The 21,958-nt window shown below is 42.2% G+C and overlaps 1 protein-coding gene across 3 annotated transcripts in view; it reads left to right on the top strand.

The window, feature by feature from the left end:
• CDK6 (cyclin dependent kinase 6) overlaps positions 1-14,640 on the top strand; it is a 248,447-nt gene extending 233,807 nt beyond the window's left edge. For all 3 annotated transcript variants that reach the window (XM_055589718.1, XM_055589717.1, XM_055589719.1), the window contains exons 7-8: positions 3,931-4,066; positions 10,279-14,640. In XM_055589718.1, the coding sequence (XP_055445693.1) occupies positions 3,931-4,066; positions 10,279-10,425 (283 nt within the window). In that variant the 3' untranslated portion in view covers positions 10,426-14,640. The remainder of the gene's footprint in view (positions 1-3,930; positions 4,067-10,278) is intronic.
• The last annotated feature ends 7,318 nt before the right edge of the window (positions 14,641-21,958 follow it).

Below are 21,958 nucleotides of genomic sequence, written 5' to 3'. Positions count from 1 at the left end.
TATTCAGGCTGTAAAACTGATGAAAAGTCCCCCTAAAGAAAAACATTATATTTTAACACCGTCTTCTCATGCATAGCTGCTGAAGACAGTTGGGATAAAACGGGAACCTGAGTTTGTTCTTTTGGCGACTAGAAGAAGCAGCTGCAGCAGGCTTCTGTGAGTGCCAACATCACTGCTGAGTGTCAGACCCGGTGGCTTTCAGGCCTGAAAAAACCGTGTGCAGCTTTTACTGTCTGGGGGCTTCCCAGGTCTAGGACAGGCACCACAGTGACTGCTCCTGCCGCTGCTACTGTCCACTCTGTCGGATGGACCAGCTCAGGACCAAACTTGCACGTGACTCTGCCTCTGGAGGTCCGGTTCTCCGTCACTCAGGGGTGAACTCCCATCGGTTCTTGCCTGTCCTGTTGTGAGTATGTTTTGTGCGCATGTGATCGTGAAGACGGAACCGTGAGAGTCAGGCCTACCCGTGAGCCTCTTGTTAAAAGCAAGAACACTCTTGACTGAAGCCAGCTTGCCAGGCACCGAAGGCCTTCGCCTGCTTTTCCTAGCTGACCCCATTTGGGTGTTCTGTCTGCCTCCAGCGCCCTTACTGCCGGTGCCCCAAGTGCTTGAAGCCCATGAGATGGACCAGAAGGAACCTCTGACAAACACATTTGACTTGCTTCCAAGGGAATCCAGTTCCACTTCTGGCCAGGGCCTGAGATCTAGGTTTCCCGTAGAAAAGAAGCCGTGACGCTCGATATGTTTTGTGCCTTTAGATTTTACTGCTTGATTTCTGGCCTTGTGTCTCTGTAATTCTGTTCAGTTTCCTCCGAAGGCTTTCTTGACTTTGGCGTAGAGAAAAGGGGCAATGCTGCACCCTAGTGTCCCTTTGAAGTACTTGAAAAATAATTTCTGTCCCAGCCATTTATGCCATTTATAGGTTTTGTGGGCTTCCCTGGTGGCTCAGCTGTTAAAGAATCCACCTGCAATGAGGGAGACCTGGGTTTGATCCCCAGGTTGGAAAGATCCCCTGGAGAAGGGAAAGGCTCCCCACTCCAGTATTCTGGCCTGGAGAATTCCATGGGCTGCATAGTCCGTGGGGTCCCAAGGAGTTGGGACACAACTGAGTGACTTTCACTTTTACAGGTTTTGTGCTCTGTCAGTCTTTCCAATACAAATGTCAACTTTTAAGGCTTATATTCAGCTTGATCCAAATACTGAAATTCCATGCACGCCCATTTGAATGGACCTATTAGAATTTCACAACACTCATGTATGGACCATAAAAGTTCATAATAGATATTAAACTGAATATATTTTAAAGGGAAGCCATATTCACATTCTCTTAAGGGGAAAAGCCTTCTGTGTTTAGGAAGATTTATACTTTCAAAGGACAGCAAGTACTTTGAAAGTGAAACTGAGTGCTTTTAATCCGTGACATTTTAGAGCATTTTTAAGAGCAGAGTCATAGTAAAATGGAAATAAAATACTGGATTTGGAGTAAGCTCTCTCCAGCCTCTGGGCTGAACTCTCTCTGTGTGGCTTTAACCATTCATTTTATTCCTCATCTTAAGTTTCCCCGCCTATGTAATGAAAATAATAATATATCTAAACTATATGTCTCAGGAGGTGGTAGATTTTAAAACACTTTTAAAAGTTATTTATATACATATAGGGACACTGTTTTTCTGAGAACTTTTGGCATTCAGCTGCCAACATTGCCAGATTTAACTCAACATAAATATATTCAAAACTGCACATAAAAAAAGATTTTCAATTTGTACTAAGAGTTGTTAGAATTGATTTCTAGGTAACTGGTAACAGTACACAAAAATATTGATATAAAAATGGCCAAAAAGCCAAAAATGAAAGAAAGGCAATGTTTTAAAGTCATTTAGTAAACATTCTTCTGTTCTTCCTCTGACTGTCCCATTCTATCCAAACACACACACATTTTTTTTAAATAATTAATGGTAACCTTCTCGCTGTCTTCTTTTTATTCTTATTCTAGATCTTGCTATTAAATTTGTTTGTTGCTCAAGTTGTCATTTCCCTTCATCTGTTTCAGTAACTGTGTGAGTCTCTCTATCTGCCTCAGTAACCTGGCTCTCCCTGCATGTCTGACACGGGTGGGGTAACAGTGACTTTCACCAGGCACCCTGTGGCAGGCGTCTGCTCTTCCCAGGTGAGACCTGTGGCCTGGGCTCTGTCGAGGTAAGAGAAGGGGAACAAAGTCTTGCAGAAATCTTGTGGAATTTACCACTACCTGTTCCTACACCCTGGAGACCCATTCAGGAGAACACCCCAACCACACCACCACCCAGGCCTCTCAGGCCCAGCAAGTACTGGCCAAGAAGACTATAATGCAGGGCAGCACCATTTCTAACTGTAGTCAGAAAGTTTGCTCAGTATTTCAATAGCCATATATTCTGTCCGCTAAATTCTAATTTTTCTTGTGGTTGTTGTTTAGTCGCTAAGTTGTATCCAACTCTTTGTGACCCCGTGGACTATAGCCCACCAGGCTCCTCTGTCCATGAGATTTCCCAGGGAAGAATACTGGAGCGCGTTGCCATTTCTTTCTCCAGGGGATCTTCCCAACCCAGGGATTGAATTGCATCTCTTGCATCTCCTGCCATTGGCAGGCAGATTCTTTACCACTGCACCAACCAGGGTTCAGAATTAATCAGAGTCTATATGAGATATAAGTTCTTGCTTCCCCTGAATTTCCTTGTTCAACCCTACTTACTACCTGTATATAAGTTATAAGGAACATCTATATAATGTGTAAGTTGTGTAAGACCACAGAAGGTTCTTCTGAAGAACCTTAAGTCACACACCCATAGAACTCATCAGTTGATATTTTCAGTGTGTTGGTGACGCATTGCCTGCACATTTTAGATTAATAACGTTATTTCCCTCTTATGATACTAATGGGTAATGCATTGATATTGATATGCATTGATACACAGTACATTGATATTGATATTGACTGATCCTGTGGGCCAGGCACTGTGCTGTGCATTTTACAGAAATCATTGCTGATCCTTAACACCACAGATTATTACCCTTGTTATATAAATAAAGACTCACTGAGACTCACAGAAGTTAAATAATTTGTTCTTACCTACCGATAAGGCAAGTTCAGGATGTGAACCCAGTTCTGCCTGTTTCCAAAGCTTGTGCTGCTTTTATATCGCTCAGTTCTTTCTCGGCATCTCTGATCCTAGGATGAGCTCAGAGGAAACAGAAGATAACAGGGTTTTTAATGGATTGTTTGCTCACTTTGCAATACCCAAAAGTAATTCTATCAAATATGTAAATAAGTTAAATTTGTAATATGTAATGAATAAGTTAAATTTGATATTAAATGATAAAATAGTGTTTGTGTTACACAGAACTAACATACCTTTTAGCCTCATTGGGGGGGGTCTGACTCTAATCTGTGTAATTTCTGTTTGGGGACTCATTCTTTAACCCAAAATGCAACCAAGTTTACGTGTCAACACATCATGTTAGATGAGCATCCTAAAAGTGTGTCAACACAAAAGTGTTTGATCAGGACACAAAAAGCCGTCTGGGGCATAAAGGAAAACACGATGCGTCCATGCGGGTCTCCTTTGAGTATTTAGATCCTGGTCCGGCAGTGTTTCAGGGCTTATTGGTAAGTTTCCATTTCTGCGTGATCTCTTACATCTCACAGCTGCTGCCAGAGCGATTGTGTCTCTCTCTCCCCAGTGGCCTTTACAATCCTGTGAGATTGCCCTCCCCCCAGGGTCACCATACTGCGCTAGCACAGAGAAGAGCCCTGCCGGTCATGCGAGTGGGGGACTCCTGGGGCTCTGTGTTCCCCCGGGCCCCTCCCTTAGGCTTCACCTCCTTCTGGAATTGGTAGAAAAATCGCGTCAGCACAGTAGCTCATGCTTACATTCACCTGTGGTTCTTTTGTAGCGTAATTGGACTCCCGGGAGAAGAGGACTGGCCCAGAGATGTTGCCCTACCCAGGCAGGCTTTTCACTCAAAATCTCCTCAACCAATTGAGAAGTTTGTAACAGACATTGATGAACAAGGCAAAGACCTGCTTCTGGTAAGTTCACACGATGCAGTTGGTCTTCTCTGCACTCACGAATAGAACTCATCAGCTAATATTTTTAGCGTGCTGGTGATGCATTGCCTACACATTTTAGATGATTGACGTTACTTCCCTCTTATGATGATAATGGGTAATGCATTGATATTGATACGCGCTGATATTGCACTGATATGCAATGAATTGTTACTGCTATTGAGAAGTCCTATGTCCACACTGGGCGCTGGGCACAGCATCAGTTCAGCCTCACATGCCGCAGCCTCACAGGACAGAGCCAAAATCTCTCTGCAGCTTTCATTTCCACCCCCGTGGCAGCTAGTGACTTTTGATTCTGCAGTGTCTTCAGGTCCTATAGAAAGGGAAAGAATCTGATTCACACCCTTTCATTCTGCCATTTTTTAATGTTCTTTTGAATGCAGCCTTAGAATCCTCTGGATTCGTCTAAACATATGCTTCAGTAGAAGTAAATATTATGTTTCCTTGTTTACACTTTCCTGCTACTTTAAGCAGCTTCTTTGGCATTTTAAATGTGTCTTTTCTTAAAACAGGCACATCTTTAGGAAGATGTTTTTCCAAAGGAACCAAATAGCAAGACTCCTTCCAGTTACTGATTTATTTAAGAAGTATTGAACGTGCCCTGCCATATAAAATACCTCACCAAAAACAAAGGTCTATGCCCTGTTTGAGACTCAAACTCATATACTTGGCTTTGTACATAATTCCCTGTACTTGGAGACCAGGGCAATGTACCTACTGGACTACTCCTGGTGTCTGGAACCCAATGAGTAGTAATGAGTCTATTCTTTACCAGCCAAATGAACAACCTTTGATATCTAGCCAAGGAAGTGCTCCTAGACTCAGAGGAGCCAGTGCTCCCATTCTGTTAGTGTATTACAAATTTAGATACAGACCTAAGAGTCTATAAGTCTGAGGAGAAATGTTATGCTTCAGCTCTGTATGGACACAGCCATTGACTGGCCTGTTTGCAGAACCATGGATTTTTCCCAGTGAAAGCCCTAACTCCATCTTCACCTCATGGTGGCTCATTTGATGGTTAGGCAAAAGTTCCCTCCACTGCCAAATTACAGATGAGACAGCCCTATTCCCTCCCTGCTGTTTCTTTGTAAGACACTCACTAAGGACCTTGGCCCGCATCCTTTGAGATAGATTAATTAGAGAGGAGAACATTCACCTAGACAAGGGCTCACTGTATACTGCATACATACCCAATGGTTTACGTGCTATCGAGGAAATTTCTTCCTTGATTTCTCTTACATTTCACAGCTCATTTGGTGGGGAGGGTCTGATTCTAATCTTACGTAATTATTGTTTGGGGAATCGTTCTTTAACCCAGAATGCAACCAAGCATGTATTTGCATTACCTTAAGAAAAGGAGATTTGATGGATCGCTTCTGGTGGCCTGCAGATGGAGAGCCGTCCAGAGTACGTCACTGTTGTGCGCATCGCCTTCTCTTACCAATTCTGCTTTTCCCTGCCCTTCACTCCACCTCGTTGCTTCTTTTCAGTCCTGCTGTCTGTTCCCCTTAACATCAGCTGGTCTCTTGACTACCAGAACTCACTAATTCACGGATCCTTTCTTCTGCAGTCCCTCTGCGAGCATTTTTCCTGCCTCTGTTTCCTCCATCGGATTCTTACAAAGAGGAATCTGGCTGGCACACCTTACGCTTTTGCTGCCAAACCATGGTATGGGTTGGTACCTAAGGCCAAGCTGCACTCCTAGCCCAATCAGCTATGCTGGGAGAGGGTGAGGACTACCTGATATAAAATACAGCCACCATAGGCTTTCCTTGTCAGCAGGAACTTTGAATGAAATGTTTCTCTTAGTAGAGGGTTCTGGGTAGAGAGTCACAATGATGAACAACTTTAAAGTAACCCACTGTTTCAGCTACTGGAACGTCCAAAGACAGCCCCAAAGATTTCCTGGCCCCAACATCAGTAGGAATCACCGAGAAGAACTTAAAATTTAAAGATAACAGACAATCCCATGTGTTCATTCAAGGTCCCCTGATAGCGGTGGTGGCTTTCAGAGTCAGACTACAGGTGCTAATCTGAAGAAGTAGCAGGAGACGAAAAAGGAGCAAAGAAACCTACCAAAGAGAGAAGGAGGTCGGTAGATAAGGAGTGGCAGCAGAGATTAGAAGAGCAGAGGAGAGGAATAAAAAGCAGAGCTCAGACTCCCCTGGTGGACCAGTGGTTAAGAATCTGGCCATCAATTCAGGGGGACACGGGTTCGATCCCTAGTCTGGAAAGATCCCTCAAGCCACAGAGCAAGTAAGCCCGTGTGCCACGGCTACTAAAGCCTGCATGCCTTAGGGCCCATGCTCCACAACCGGAGAGGCCACCGCAATGAGAAGCCTGTGACTACAGCTGGAGAGAGCCCGCACGCGGCAGCAAAGACCCAGCACAGCCAGCAACTGGTTTTTAAAAATTTAAAAAGCAGAGCCAGGAACATCATGACCAGTTGAGGGTTAAGCGTGAAGCATAATATGCACAGATATTCAGGGAAAGGACAGTCCAAGACCTTAAACCTCAGAACTATCTAAAATCTCTCACCGTTTCATCTTAGAGAGACACGAGCTAGAACTGTAAAGCTGAGAAAGCAGCCCATGCAGTACGAGAGAGGCCCCTGCGACCCTCAAAGTACTGTTCCTCTATTGAAAATGTTTTACTGGGAGGGCAAGGGAAAGGAAAATTGTTGACAATTAACGTTTTAAAGTTGAACGCTTTTCCATTTCTATCTGAAAAGAAGTCGACTTTATACAATGCTTCAGTCATACGTGTATGGATATATACATCAACATTTATAAATACTCTTATGTAAATCTATAAGGAAAGTAGTGTGCAGTAACAAGACAGTTCAGGGGGAGAGTTATTTTTAGCAACCCAAACCTACATATCTTTACAAGTTTTGCCCCGTCCATCGTGATTAACTTTGGAGGCTGGATACGTCCTCCAGACATGATGCTCTTGTAGAAAAGAAGTTTTGGAGTTCTTGCTATCTAACTGCTTTCAGAGCCTGAGGTAGTACTTTTTTTTTTTTTTTTTTTTTTTGATACTTGTATTCGTCTGCTTCTGCTGCATAACAAGCAACCAAAATAAATATCTCACTAGCATTCAGCAGTCAACCTTTGTCTCTTGCTCATGGGTCTGCACGTTGGCAGAGACAGCTCTGTGAGTCATCTAAAGCAACTCTTCTTCAGCCAGTGGGTCAAGTGCTGGTCTTCCCCATGTGTCGCGTTCTGGGACCCAGACCAAAGGGACTTTGGCTCCCTGGGGCGTGTTTTTCTCATCATGGAAGGAAGGTGGGTCCTCCCAGAAGGGCAAGCAGAAACATACGATGCCCCTAACGGCCTAGGTAGGCTTGGCAAAGGTACCCTGCTATTTCTGTCCGTGTTCCATTGGCCGATGAAAATTACATGGCCGAGGCCAACTTTAATAGAACAAACACTCCCCCAATGGAGGCAGAGAAGGAAAGAAAGGAAATTTGTGTTGGAAAATCATCCAGATCCACTGTAGTAGTCAAGTAGCAATTCCAAAAGTTCGTTTTAAGTCAGTTATTTGGCAAGCAAATTATATTTTTTTGCAGAAACAACATTATTACGCAAGAGTTTGAAATTAATTCTCAAAATAGCCAGTTGCTCTGTTGAAGTAGAGCAATAACAAGACTCAAGCACTTTTTCTAACAATATTTCTGTAGGACAAAGTGTGTTACAACCTCCAGCTTGAGATTCTCACACACACGCCCCACCGCAGGCTAAGGATTCCTCCTCCTCTCTGCCGCGCTCCCAGCTCTAAGCTTTCAGTGTCGTGTGGGAACAGGCCTTCCTCCCAGAGGATCCTCTAGGGATGTCTCTATCTTGGACATATTTCCACAACTTTTTTTTCCTTCTTTCCTATGTCCTGGGAATTAAACTAGCAGCTTCCTTTTCTAGTGCCACTACGTAATTTTCTCCTTCTTGGACTCTGGGAAGAGAGAACTCCGGCTCAAGAATTTGCCCCTGCTTTCCTGTCCTTTGAGAATTCAGCCCTTGTAAAGCTCTTCTCAAGATGTTTATTGCTATTCGAGACAGTAGAACAAGCGCCTTCCTCTGCTTGTTGTTTGGACCTAATTTTCAGAAGACAGGTTGGCATCCATGGACTGGTAGGGAGCTCAGGATAAATAAGATTTGGGGGGACCCAAAAATTCACTTGACGTTAAGTGTAGAATTTTCTGTTTGTACTTTTCTAGGTCAGTTGTATTCAGCCGAGTTTTAGGAGTCGCTAATCGAATCAGGACTGTGAAAGACTTGAGGGCTCAGATTAAATGGAAGAGGTCTACATAATTGTGATGATGCTAAAGCTAGATTACATACAGCAGGGGTCCCCAGCCTCTGGGCCACGGACCAGTACCTGCTGTCAGATCAACGGTAGCATTAGATTAAAAATAAAGTGAAAGTGAAGTCGCTCAATCGTGTCCGACTCTTTGTGACCCCATGGACTGTAGCCTATCAGGCTCCTCCGTCCATGGGATTCTCCAGGCAAGAGTGCTGGAGTGGATTGCCATTTCCTTCTCCAAGATTAAAAATAAAGTGCACCATAAATGTAATTCCCTTGAATTGTCCCCAAACCATCCCACCCCCACCCCCATCCATGGAAAAACTGTCTTCCACGAAACCAGTCCCTGGTGCCAAAAAGGTTGAGGACCACTGACGTGGAAGACTGAAATTCAGAGACATTTCAGACCCCAGCCCGCTTCAGCAGACACTGTCACAAGGATGGAGGAGCTGGCATAGCTTCTCTGCTCCCTGGGAGCTCCTGAGGCAGTGGTGTGGACAGGTGGGGTGTTACTCATCGCTAGTTGGTGCTGACCACCTGCTGGGCATGCTGGAGGAGTTGCTAGAAGGAGAGGAGGAGGATTAGAAGAACAGGATTGCCTGGGGTTGGAGTGGAAATGGAACTGAAATTAGAGGAATGTTAATAACTCATTGATTTGTACTAGCAGCTTAGGAAGACAGATAGCTGCTTTCCTCCTTTCACCTTCTACCTGCACTTGGTCAGCAGCCTGAAATAGACTTTAGTGATTTGAATTGAATCTAATGGTCTCCCTGTATGGCCACTGCTAGCCCCTATGGCACCTTGACATGAATTAGAAGGAAGGCATCTCTCCCTCCAGGAGGTACAGCCCTAGGGTGGGGTACATGACTTGCTAGTGGATTGGGATAATCAGGGTCTAGGTTTAGCCCTTACTTGTTGCCCCTTCCACTGGCCCTGTGTTTAGTAATTAGCCTTACACCTGAACAAGGCAACCCCTTCCCATTTCCCGCTCATGGATAAAACTTGGGCAGAGTGAAAAATCAGGGTGAAGACTGACTATGGCACCAAGTTTGCTAGCATCAGAAAAATCAGTTCCCTAACTAAAGTTATAAGTATGCTGTAATAAGGGCTTCCCAGGTGGCTCAGTGGTAAAGAATCTGGCTGCCGAGCAGGAGACCTGGGTTCAATCCCTGGTTCGGGAAGATCCCCATCCCTGGGTTGAGAAGATCCCCTGGAGAAGGGAATGGCAACCCACTCCAGTATCCTTCCCAGGAAATCCCATGGACTGAGGAGCTTGGCGGGCTACAGTCACAAAGAGTCAGACACAACTTAGCAACTCAACCACCACCACCACATGCTAATTAATAATAATATGATTGAGTTGGAAAAAAATCTAGGTAGGTAACAGTCCACAAGCAACCCAAAAGGTGTTGCCTTTTGAAGCAAAAGGAGAAGAGGGCAGCAGAGGATGAAATGGTTGGATAGCATCACCGACTCAATGGACATGAATCTGAGCAAGCTCCAGGAGATAGTGAAGGACAGGGAAGCCTGGTGTGCTGCAATCCATGGGTCAGAGTCGGACACAACTTATCAACTCAACAACAAGACAACCACAACAACGTAAGATGAGTAACTCTCTACGTTGTTGTATTTAGTGTCCCTGAAAGTAGATATCCATTCTCATTATGCATGCTAGGTTGCTTCAGTTGGGCCCGACCCTCTGAGACGCTAGGGCCTATAGCCTGCCAGACTCCTCTGTCCATGGGATTCTCCAGTCAAGAATACTGGAGTGGGTTGCCAAGCCCTTCTCCTAATACATGACAGTGAATAGATACGTAACTATATAAGCACATGGACGAGTTTTATGTCACTCTGTTATTTTTTCTCCATCACAGAAGTGCTTGACATTTAATCCAGCCAAAAGAATATCAGCATACAGTGCCCTGTCTCACCCATACTTCCACGATCTGGAGAGGCGCAAGGAAAACCTGGATTCCCACCTGCCGCCCAGCCAGAACAGCTCGGAAATGAATACCGCTTAACCTGCCTTGAGCTGATCATCCCGAGAACCTCCTTGGTGGCTGAGGGGTCCCCCGAGGAAGCCTTGCAGAGCTGTTGAGGATCACTGGCTGGAGACCTTCTAGCTGCTGTCTTCCGGATGGGCTCTGCTTCTCCGAGGAAACCACCTCGTTTACTGTTTTGAAATCAATGCAAGAGTGATTGCAGCTTTATGTCCATTCGTTTGTTTGTTTGTCTGTTTGTTTCAAGAACCTGGAAAAATTCCAGAAGAGAAGCTGCTGACCCATTGTGCTGCCATTTCATTTTTTTTCTGATCTTGAATGCTGCCAGTGTGACATGAGCAACCTGGGCACAGCTGAGTGAAATTGTACATGTGATCTCTCTGTAGCTGCTGGGGCCTGATGTGGTACTTCTGAGTGAGTGAGGGTGCATGCGCGTGTGTGTGTGATTCTTGATCTCTTAAAAAGTGTTACTTTCTGTAAACGAGAAGAAGAGTTAAATTTTAAAGACTCAAAAGTGACCGCTAAATAACAGGTGTCTGTTGACTAAAGGAGATCCACCAAAATGGGCTTCTCAAATTAGAAAATTGAGCCTGTGTCCTTAGCATTTCTTTTGTGGTCAAAAGCAGTCAATTCACTAGTAGTAAAGGGTTCACCATCTAGGTGAAGTTTTATACACACAACAAAAAGAAAAAATAACTCTAGTATCTTTTAAGAAACCTGTTTCTGAAAGCACATATTCTATTTACTCTTCAAAAAGCTGCATTTACTCCTTGTCATTTTAACCTGTATAGTATGCTTGATTGTTTCTTTTAAAGAATACCCTTATAAGCTTGCTATAGATTTAGGGAGTGTACCTCAGCAAGGTAAAATTGTCAAAAAAAAAAAAGAGAAAGCCTTTATTTCCTGGTTTGGAATTTATTTCTTTTTTTGGTTTTTGTTGTTACTTTGTTTTGGTTTTGATTTTAGGAATTTTCAGGAACTGTTTCCTTTTTGAGTTGGAGGATAGTTCTCTCTGACTAGAGGCAGGAATGCCATGTAAGTTCTCCTCCACCTTTTACACTGTACTTCTTCTGCAGTGCTCTGCCTAATTTGCAAAGTGTACATCTTTATCTGTCCCCCAGCATGTCTAATGTATTCCACTAGCCTTACACAGTTCATGACAGACCGCTTAGGCTGCTCTCATGCATCTCCTCCTTTCTTTCCTTCAATGAACCTATCATCAGTAGTTTGATTCCGATGATGGCTTTTGGCTCCAATTCCACAATCCTAACAGAATCGCATGTGTTCTCCCCCTACTGCAATCTTCCTGGTGTTTACTGTTGTTACCTAGGCAGTGAGCAGAAGACTGGTTCTTCTCCATCACTGAGATGTAGATTGCTTTAAAGTGTTCCTTAGTGTTTTGCATTTTTATAGATTATATTGTCAGTGTAGTATCTGAGGGAACGTCCTGAACTATTTTTTAGGAATGTGTATTTGCTCTGTAAAATTACCTATTCTCCATCCACCAGGCTGCGCTTGCTTCTAGGGCCTTACGCACATTCCCCGCTCCCTGCAGAGCCAGCCTGACCTGGGCATTGTGAACAGCCTTACCGTTCCTCTTGCCATTTTTCTCTGCAGTACTTTATATCCCATGCCATCTCTGCCGTCTGCGTAGGTAGTGCTCAGTCGGCTCTAGTAACCAGAAGACACAGAGATGAAGTATCCTTTGGTAAGTTTTAGCTCCCTTGGCTTTCCAATTCATGTTTCGCGTGTATGCAACAGTTAGGCCATGTTTAGCATTAGGGTCTTCAAAGAATGGACGTTGCTTCTCTCAGAAGGAAATGTTCTATATGCTGTTCATGCATAATCAGGCCTTTCCGAGTTCTCCATTACTTAATATTGTATACGACTATCTTGAACAAGAGAAAAATTAGGAGACTTTTCTCTTTGAGAGCTTTCTGGGTTGGGACCCATTCTTTTCTAATATATATATATAGTTTAATATTGTTCTAATTCAGTAACTTTAAGAGCAGGAAAATTTTTGCTAAGGCAAGCTCTGAATGAGGAGATGGGCCATCAGGATGCCTTTCCAGTCTTCCTGTGACGGCATCCATTATCTTTTGCCATCACTGCAAATGCTTGAGATATAACAGACCCAGAACATTCGAGGCAAATGTACTTGTGGTCCCCCCAGATAAGTAAGGGGGACCACAGATAAATGAGTTCTGTCTTTCCTTTGGGGGTCAAAATAATAAAGACCAGGGGCCTGGAAATTGAATTTTAAAACACTGCACTGATCTGTCAGGAGCTTTTCAGTAAGTATCCATGGTTAGAGTGAACATAACTTGGGTTTTGGCTTTTGCAAAAATTTTTCATAAGTTCACTCAAGAAAAATGCAGCTGTTCTAAACTGGAATTTTTCAGCATTCTTTAGCATTTTAAACACGTAGAAAGTTCAATTTTTATTTCCAACATATGCTCCTGATTCATTTATTGGTGGCGTTTATAAAGAAAACTTCAAGCACGAACATTTAGATACTTGCCAAATTACCCTGTGAGCGGCAGAGTGAGAGAGCTTTTCGTCCTCTGTGAACTCGTTAAAGAGTCTGTCCCCGGCTCCTCCATCCTGGTGGCTGTAGCACTTGAGTGATTACTTTTTTGTTTTCTGTCTCTCACATCCGGCTCACCACTTCTGAGACACAGATCCCACACATGCACCTTTGCCATTAGGGCACTTTGAATCATAGAGCAGAACACAAGCTTACTGAATGCGGCTTATTCTTCTGTGACATATGGTTTCAGACGTCTTTGCCAAAACCTAGGCAGTGATTAGCTGAAAAGGTCATATTGCCCCAGGGTTACACTGAAGCAGCTTATAGCACTAAGAAACAGGATGACAGACTTGAAATCACATTTGAATTTCTTACTAGGATTGGGACAAGAATATTTGCCCGATCGTTTCTGTGTATTTCGATCTAGCGGCCCACACATGGGGAACTGCTGTGCCAGGGTGGACTTGTAACAACCTACATGTAAAGAGTCCATTTAAGCATCATAAGCTCTCACCTGGCAAAGGTAATAAGGCTGTACCCTTATAATCTTAAAAACAATCCCCAAGAGCTTGTCAGAACCCAGTGCACTGGAGCCTCCCACTTGGCCTCCCCCTTTGAAGTGGATGGGAACTCAAGGAGCGGAGAACCTGTTTTGGAAGAAAGCTCCAGGCCATTTTAGCCCCCTGTATTCTCATGCTTTTCTCTCAGGAAGCACACATTTTGAATGACTGACTTTTCACTTAGCCTCAGCTGACTTATACTAAAAATAGTTCAAAATATTCACCTGATTCTCAGCCTCTTCATTTTGGGTAAAAATGAAAATTTCAGAATGCATGGGATGTTACTATCTTAAATAAAGCGTGGATCTTTTAATAGAGAAATTTATGATATGACTCCAGAATGTGATACTACCCATCCTGGTGAGAAAAAAACTTAAATATGACCAAACCTTTGAGTCTTAAATAGTGGATTTAAAATGAGTTTTTAACTAACTATGGCTACTTCTCTTAAACAGGGGTACCTATAAAAGTCAGTAATGACAATTCTTATTCCTTAATAGAAATTAAATCATGTATGCTTCCTAATATCATAAACATACCAAAATTCTTCTCTAAAGAATTGCTTCTCTTTTTAAGTGACTTTACTGTAATTTTTATGATAAGCACATGAGAGTGTCTCATTTTCCAAAAACAGGCCAATGTTGCATAGGTAGGTGTAGGAAAGAATAATGTTGAAAGTTAATAAGCCACTGTAGTTACTTAATTGTGTTAGTGCAATTTCTTGGAACAGAAATAATTGAATATTATATATTCCAGATATTGATAGAATTCAAAAGAATGCTTAAAGACATAAAATAGTGTGTTTATAAAAATAAAGATGCGATTATTTCTAAATTTTGTAAAAACCAGAAGATACTAGGCAGTGGCTAGAGGAAATTCTGGAGAAAATGAAGGTATTCAAAGAAAGATAGTTTCAAAGTTACGTGTATTTTATTTAAAGTCACCTGGCAGCTATGAACGTGATATGGTCAAAAACAAGTTTTATGGAAAAGCCATTCCAAACAGTTATCATTTCAAAGGTTGAGCTAAGCAAGCTAAACCACCCCTATTCCTTCCACATTTCATGGGAAGAAGCAGCCACGTGAAGCTACTCTTGTGCAAGCCTGAAAATGTTCGATGTTAAAAACAATAAATTTTGTAAAGGTATGTGTTTCCTGTGCCACCAAGACTTTTGAAAACTTGTGAAACCTAAACCGTTTATCATGTGTGTTCAGTACATACAGACACATGATGAGGAAGATAATTACATGTTCCTTCCCTACAGTGGAAAAACTTCAGACTCCCATAAACCTGCCAAGCAAGTCCCCAGATAACTGGCAGTGGTGTCTCCCTCAAAGGCATAAGCAGATAGTAGTTTCACTTTTTTCTCAATGTAATTTTCAACCTGGTTTTATTACACACCTATATCTCAAGCATTTCTAGTTTGTCCTTTTTCAGAAAATAAACCAAAAATATTCCTTTGGCCTTATCCATCTTCCGACCTTTGTTAACAACAAAAAATGGAGAAAGAGGAGGGGTCTGATTTTTAAATGTTTTCCTCAGTTGTTTTTGTTTTTTAAATGAAGTGCAAGCCAGCTTTTCAAATGTTTTCTATTTCTTAGCATTCCCTGAGAGTTAATTGAGATAAAAGAATGGACATCCATCAATATATTTTATGTTTTCTTAATAACTGGTGCTCTGGCCTTCGAGAATATAACGACTCACCTGAAAATAAACACAGTTTTTTTTCCAACTATCTAGTTAAATACTAGTACAGCAATTTGAAGTCAAAATATTAGGAAAGGGAAGTGGTTTTTCTTTCACGTGTCTGTTTTTAAATTCACATTGTCCTAAGGGATGGCCTTTCTTGTTTTATTCTAGTATATTCCACAAGGTGGCACTTTGAAGGGGGGTATGGAATCTGAGCGACGCCTCTAACTTTATTTTTCTGCATACGTTTAACTTTTGCCTAGCACTTGTTTTTCAGGATGATTCATAGTCCTCACGATGTTCTGTACCTTAGATATTTTAACTGTCAGCTAAGTTCTGAACAGTTGTCTGCAAGTAAATTGTTCTTGAGGATGCATAAGACACCCATTTTGATTATTTAAGTGTATGATGAAAGCCTAGTCGTTAATTTGTTCATGAAACATTTTTTGAGGTAACTCATTACCTCACTTTTCCAGGTCCAGAAATTAGAAAGTTGGACAGGCTTATTACTCAACAGGCAACACTCATCTGTGAATAGGATAGTGTGGTTAGGAGTGTAAGACTCCTCCAGAGGCCTCAGGCACAGTATGTATATCCCATGTCAGCTGCTTTCCCATTGCCCACCCTCGTGGCCATTACACCATCCAATTTAAAAACCCTAACTAAAAAAATCAGATGAAGACACTGTTTAAGTGACACATCAGCTACTAAATAGACCAAACTATTTTTTCAAAGATCTGCTATGCTGAAACAGAGCCCTAAAATACTAAAAGACCTGCAAATTTGTATAGTCACAAGTGTAAATTCACAAGATATTCTAATTTTTAAACATTTTCTTTAAGCCTAAGAGCTAATAACTTAGGAGTATATCTACATTAAGTGATGTCTCCGTTTGTGAAATTCCTTGGCAACTTCATGTTATAGAAATATATATGTTTTCATACACTTTTGTTTTAATTTACAGATCTGCTCAGACACCATTATCCACCTGATTATTTTAGTCAATTTGAGAAGTCATTTTCTTCTGTAGTGTCACTGAAATTTAGAAGGAAAGAAATTACATTATTTTTCCAGCCTTCCCTTAGCAGAACCCAGCGGAAGGCCGTTTATTCCTTCTGAGTGGCAGAAACTCCATAGTCCCTGCTTCACTTTTCTCCGAAGCAGCCAGATGGCTAGTCTCAGTAATTTATACTGAATCAAAATACCGCACACATTAGGCGCTGTCAAATCTTCGGCCTGTCCATCTTCTTAAAATCCCATTGAAGAAGATTCCAGTTTAAGCCCCTCAGTGGAAGGCCGAATTCAAACCTCCAGTCTGTTATCATTTGGGCCAGTCTGAACCCTATTTACTCCTGTTCAAAACCTCCCTCCCACCGAAAAAGCCTTCCCGTGCGCTGCACCATCGCCCCGCCCCTTTGGCCGTAGAGTATCAGTGGGCGGGGCTGACCGAGACCCGCCCACCGCTCACCTATTCGTACCTGAAGTTGATGTACAGACCCGGCGGGATACTGTCCGAGGTCCGTGTGCCCTGCTGCTGTCTCAGAGGCATCTGTTCTGCAGTCTTAGGAAGTAAAATGTCCCTAGAGGCAAACGATGTCTTCTGTGCATAAATAAGTACAACATAATTCTCCGAAAGTTCGGGTATAAAGAGATGCTACTCTATCAAGCTATCTACCAGGCATCTCTCAAGCTCTAAGCTCTGCTTTTTTTTTTTTTTTTTCCCTAAAAGAAGTTGTATAATTACAGGAAAGATTTTTTTATTTTTTTATTTTCTATCATTCTACATATATGATGGCAAAAGATATGCCTGGAAAAGTTTTGTTTGGAAAACTTATTTTCTGCTTCATCCTCGGTTGGCAAAAGCTCCTAACTCTTTAGTTTCAAACTTTTTTTTTCTCCTTTTTCTTTGTCAGGTAAATAAAGGTATATGTGAGCAAATTATGTTATGTAGGAAGGAGACTCTCCTGTTGAGAGGAACCTTTGATGTGAATTGTTTTGTCAAACAACCCCTTCCCTATTTAAGGAGTTTGGGTTGTCAAATGTAGTTTTTCTTAAAGGGGACACATAACTGCATAATGCTGTAAAGAACTATGATTGTAGCACTAATCAGCAAGCTTAAAGCCACAAGTTACATCATTTCTAACTCTGTGGTTTCTAGCCAAACCCATTGAAGTGCTTAGGTTACAGTCCTGAAGAGACCCTTCATACCCTTACTTGAAAGTTTCTAATCTTAAGTTTTATTAAATGCAATAATATGTATTAACTAGCAATATTTGTGTGATCACCAGCAACTCTGAATTTGACCTTGAAGTCTCTGGATAAGGAAAATAGATCCCAGCAGTAATACACATCTTGAACCCTCTGCCCCCACCAAGTGTATTGTATATCTTGCCATTTTGGCCCTGTGTTTGCAAGAAATGTATACGGGAATATTTTAATTCCTTAACTTACTTTGTATTCATTTTATTTTTCTATGACCAGTGATAAGTCTGTTAGTTAGCACATGGAATGAATAGCATCAGCTACTCCTAGGATCAGCACTTAACACGGAGGGAAATTTTTATTCCAAGTTGTTCTACATTTGCATAAATTATTTCTATTATTGTTCATGTATATTATTTATTTCTCAGTCACACTAGGCCTGTGAAAGCGCAACAGAAGGCAGACTGCATTAGGATTTGCATTTAATGCTCATAATCATGGTCTTGATGGAACTAAGAAAATTAAAATTAAGACTAAGCCCCCAAGTAAGCTGCATGCATTTTAACATGATTAGTAGAATTTAAGTCTATAGAGATAGTATTTTTGTGTGTCTAGGTGTTTTATAAGTATGTAGAGGAGTTAAAGCAAAGGACTTAGTTGTTCTCTTGTCAAGTATGCATATGTTATGGTGTGAAATACAGCAAAAATTAAAACTGCAGATAGCAAAGCATCAAATAAGGCCTTCAGTTAGGAACTGTGCCAAGTGGTCATCATAATAGATGGCAGGTAGAGACAGATGCCTGGTTGGCACTTCCGCTTAGCTGGCCGAGAGAAGAAGCACCCCCTACCCCGACTCGATCTGTGCTCTCATAGGTGTTGGGTACCGTAGGGGGATCAGGTAGCCCTGTTGAAAGGAGACCAATGTGTGAGTTTTCTGTAGAAGCAGAACTGCCAGCCTGTGCCATGAGGCTTCCAGAACGTGCCAGATGGGAGAAGTCCAAGGTTGTGTGCTTCAAGCAAGGTGGTTTTGTAGAGAAGCACTGCAGTCTGGTCACTGAAGCAAAGAAGGGCTGCGGGTACGTTGTCAACGATGGGATCTTAACCACCAACAGTCCCTAACACCTCAAAAGCTCGTTGCATGTCTGCTATTTTAAGTTTTGACCTGAAGGTTACAAGGCAAGTGTTTTGTATAGAAGAGCAGTATGTGTTAAGAAAAGCACAATGTCGGTTCCCATAGAGTGCAGAGTAGGACTAGAGGATTTTATAGGCTTATCATTTCTGAGATGTGTTAAAAAAAAAAAAAGGCATGTTTTCACCTTAAAATGTATTGGTGTTTCTGCACTCCTATAGGGCCTAGTTAAAAGTTTCTTTTAGATTTCAGCAAGGCTGTTGCAGCCAGGGAGTTATTGTTTGCTTTTTTTTTTTTTACTTATTTTTATAATAGAAGATGTTTTTAAAGTAGAAGAAAATCTTAATTAGGGCTTCTGACTTGTTGGTTTCTGTGTTTGAAATCATGGTTCTGGAGATGTGGGGATTGCACATGCGCATGTCAGATACTGACTGAGGCTGTGTGCGCCAGCCCAGGAGAACAGATGCTCCACCAGCCTCTGCATCCTTTCCTCGCTCCCTTGGCAGTGTTCCCTGCCCCCTTCCTGACCTATCCATCCGCTGCCCCTCATCCTCCTCTGCTGTACTTTGGGGTCAGGGACGTGACGAGAGATGCTTTAAGCATCCTAGGTATGCCTGTTCAGGCTTGGCCACCATCCCTGTGGCCATAGTTCTCAAGAGAAAGTTCCCGGTGCTGAACACAGAGAACAGTCAGGACACCAATCACAAATGCCTTCTCGCCTCTTCGTATGGATCTTGATTTTTAAACCCAGTCATTCTACAGAGCATTCCGTTTCCGCTGTGGTGCAAATAGAAAAACTAACCCAAGACTATAAAGCACATTCCAGGCTGCTGTTTTCTGTCCATCTGCAGGCTGTTCTTTCACTGTATTTCTTCATACTTGAAACTCATTCTGCTATTTTAATATCAGGTACAGACGTATAAGGGTGCATGTTCCTTAAAGGTGCGAAACAACTCTCATTCCGTTTGCTCATGTTGCTACATAATGCTCTGTTTCGGTGCTTTGGGTTCAGCAGGTTGGAGAAGCAGTGCAGAAACTCACTGCTGGGGTCACAGTTTTACACGAATGTTGGCAGGTGGCTTTGTGGTAGATATGACTTCCACTCTTCTCTCTATCCACAAGATGGAGAGTTCCTACACTGGTCAGGCAGGCTCACCGGGGTGGCCTTCCTCACAGGGTCCACAAGCCTGTGCTCTCCCCAGGAGTGGGTGCAGCACACCTCTCCAAAAGCAGGGGCCTGCCTACATACCCAGGTCACTTAGCCCTCAAAGAGAAATGACCTCGGGTGTAGACAGGAGAATGGAAAGAGCCGTCTCACTCTAGAGGCCAACCTCGTAGAAAGCCCTCCTGAGGCAAAAAAAAAAAAAAAAAAAAAAAAGAAAAGAAAGAAAATGAAAAAAAAAGAGAAAGCCAATCTGTAAAATTACCCTCCTCCCAGTGCCCTGAGCTGAGTGATTTTGCTTCCTTCCTTTTAGCTAGATGAAAATATAGGTCAGTTTACCTAGACTCTTCCTTTCGGAAGAGGAAAATAGAAAAGTAGGTATTTGTATCATGAGAGATATGGAATGCAAGGACCGCCAAAACTTACATTAAATACCCCCATTGCTAGCAGTCTGTTCCAAATTAGCTCAAGTAAGTGGTGCATGATGACTTGGGTTGCCAAGGGCAAAGGTAGGTCTCCTAGCTCTTACTCTTAAGACTTGTTTGGAGAGGAACTACCAGTGGTGACTGAAGCGATGGAACGTGTTGGAAAATTCAGAGGGTTACAGATCAAGAATCCTTTGGAAACTGGATGTCTTACTGGGTGCTAGAATGCAAATTTAGGTATTTATTGTCAGGTAATGGAATTCATTGTTTTTTTTAAGAATTGGTGTTGAAATGTCATTGTCCAGTTCATTGTTTTCACTTATGCACAAGCTGAATTGAGGCAAAAAGACAATGGTTTGTATATTTGTCATATCTTTTGTATTTCTTACAATAAAACTCTTGGTAGCAAATAAAAATAATAAAAACAGCAATTTTGACCTGCTTTCTGGGAGATGAATTACTATTCTAGTTATTTTTCTTTTTGCTTAAATGTAAATGTAATCCTTGTGAGTAAGGTAACATAATTGGAAGTTTTAGCCAAATATGTTTCAAATTTTTAAGAGGCTCCTTTTTAGGCTTCAAATGTGAAAAAAGTAACTACTCATTGAACTTAAAATTTCCATAACACATACTTAGTAAGCTCTTATTAGTCGACTGTGGTAATCACTGAAGACCCAAAAATAAGTAAAGCATGAGCAGTCCTTTCTAAAACTTCCAGACTGAGACTATGAAAAAGGTTTGTGTAACCAATCACTGATAACCTGGGGAGGAACAAAGATTTCACATTGGAAATGTTGCTTGCACCTGCGTGCGTGTGCGCTCAGACGTGTCCAACTCTGCGACCCCATGGACTGTAGCCCGCCAGGCTCCTCTGTCCATGGAAGTTTCCAGGCAAGAACACTGAAGTGGGTTGCCATTTCCTCCTGCAGAGAATCTTCCCAGACCAGGAATCAAACCTACATTTCCTGCATTGGCAGGCAGATTCTTTACCACCAAGTCACCTGGGAAGCAGAAATGGTGCCTGAGTGGACTGACAATAAAAGTTAATGCTGGTGAGTCACGCAAGGAGAAATATTTTGTGTCTGCAGTGGCCTGCAGTTATGAAATAGCAGATGGGAAAAGGCAGGAGATTGGTGAGGCCGCACCTGGAGCAGTGGCTTTTAAGCTTTTGGATCATAACCTATAGAAAGAAATAGAATCAAAGAGTATGGCTGGTGTGCACTCACACACATGGACACACACAGACACGCATTGGAAACATATTCCACAAAATGATTCTGTGTGTCCCGCACAGGTTTTCTTATTATCCTCCACAATAAGAAAAAAATACTGGTGGAAAGCCACTAAATTCACTTCATATAACTCCACCGATAGGCCATGACTCAATGATTTAAAACTGTAAGGGGGAGGGGAGTGAGGTCCAGAAGAGCTTAATATGCCATGTAAAGGAGTTTGGAACCGCTGAAGGATTTTAAAGAGACAGACAATTTCTGCTAATGTGTGCCCATTTTTGTTTGACTGACTTACTACATCAGAGTGAAAGATGTAGCAGCTCCTGAGATGCTACGGGCGAACCAAAAGTCGGACTATAGTCGCTGTCTGATACTTATATTCCCGTCTTTGTGTCCAATATCAGGTATTTTAACATTAGTCCTCCAGAATTCTTGGGGGCTCTCATTAAGACTTCTAACTTTTTAACAGGCCCTTAATTGCATCTATATTTTTAGGATCTACACAGAATATTCAGAAGGGATGATACAGAGAGTCAGGAATTTGATCTTTATTAAGAAATGGAAGTTTTGCTGTTTACTAAGAGATCAGTCATAATTACCTGTTTCCATAAACCATAGGCATCCA

Source organism: Bubalus kerabau, chromosome 8 (assembly GCF_029407905.1).
Source record: "Bubalus kerabau isolate K-KA32 ecotype Philippines breed swamp buffalo chromosome 8, PCC_UOA_SB_1v2, whole genome shotgun sequence".
Classification (NCBI taxonomy): Eukaryota; Metazoa; Chordata; class Mammalia; order Artiodactyla; family Bovidae; genus Bubalus; species Bubalus kerabau.
Note: the sequence above shows the minus strand (reverse complement) of the source record. Positions and strands in the feature narration are given on the sequence as shown.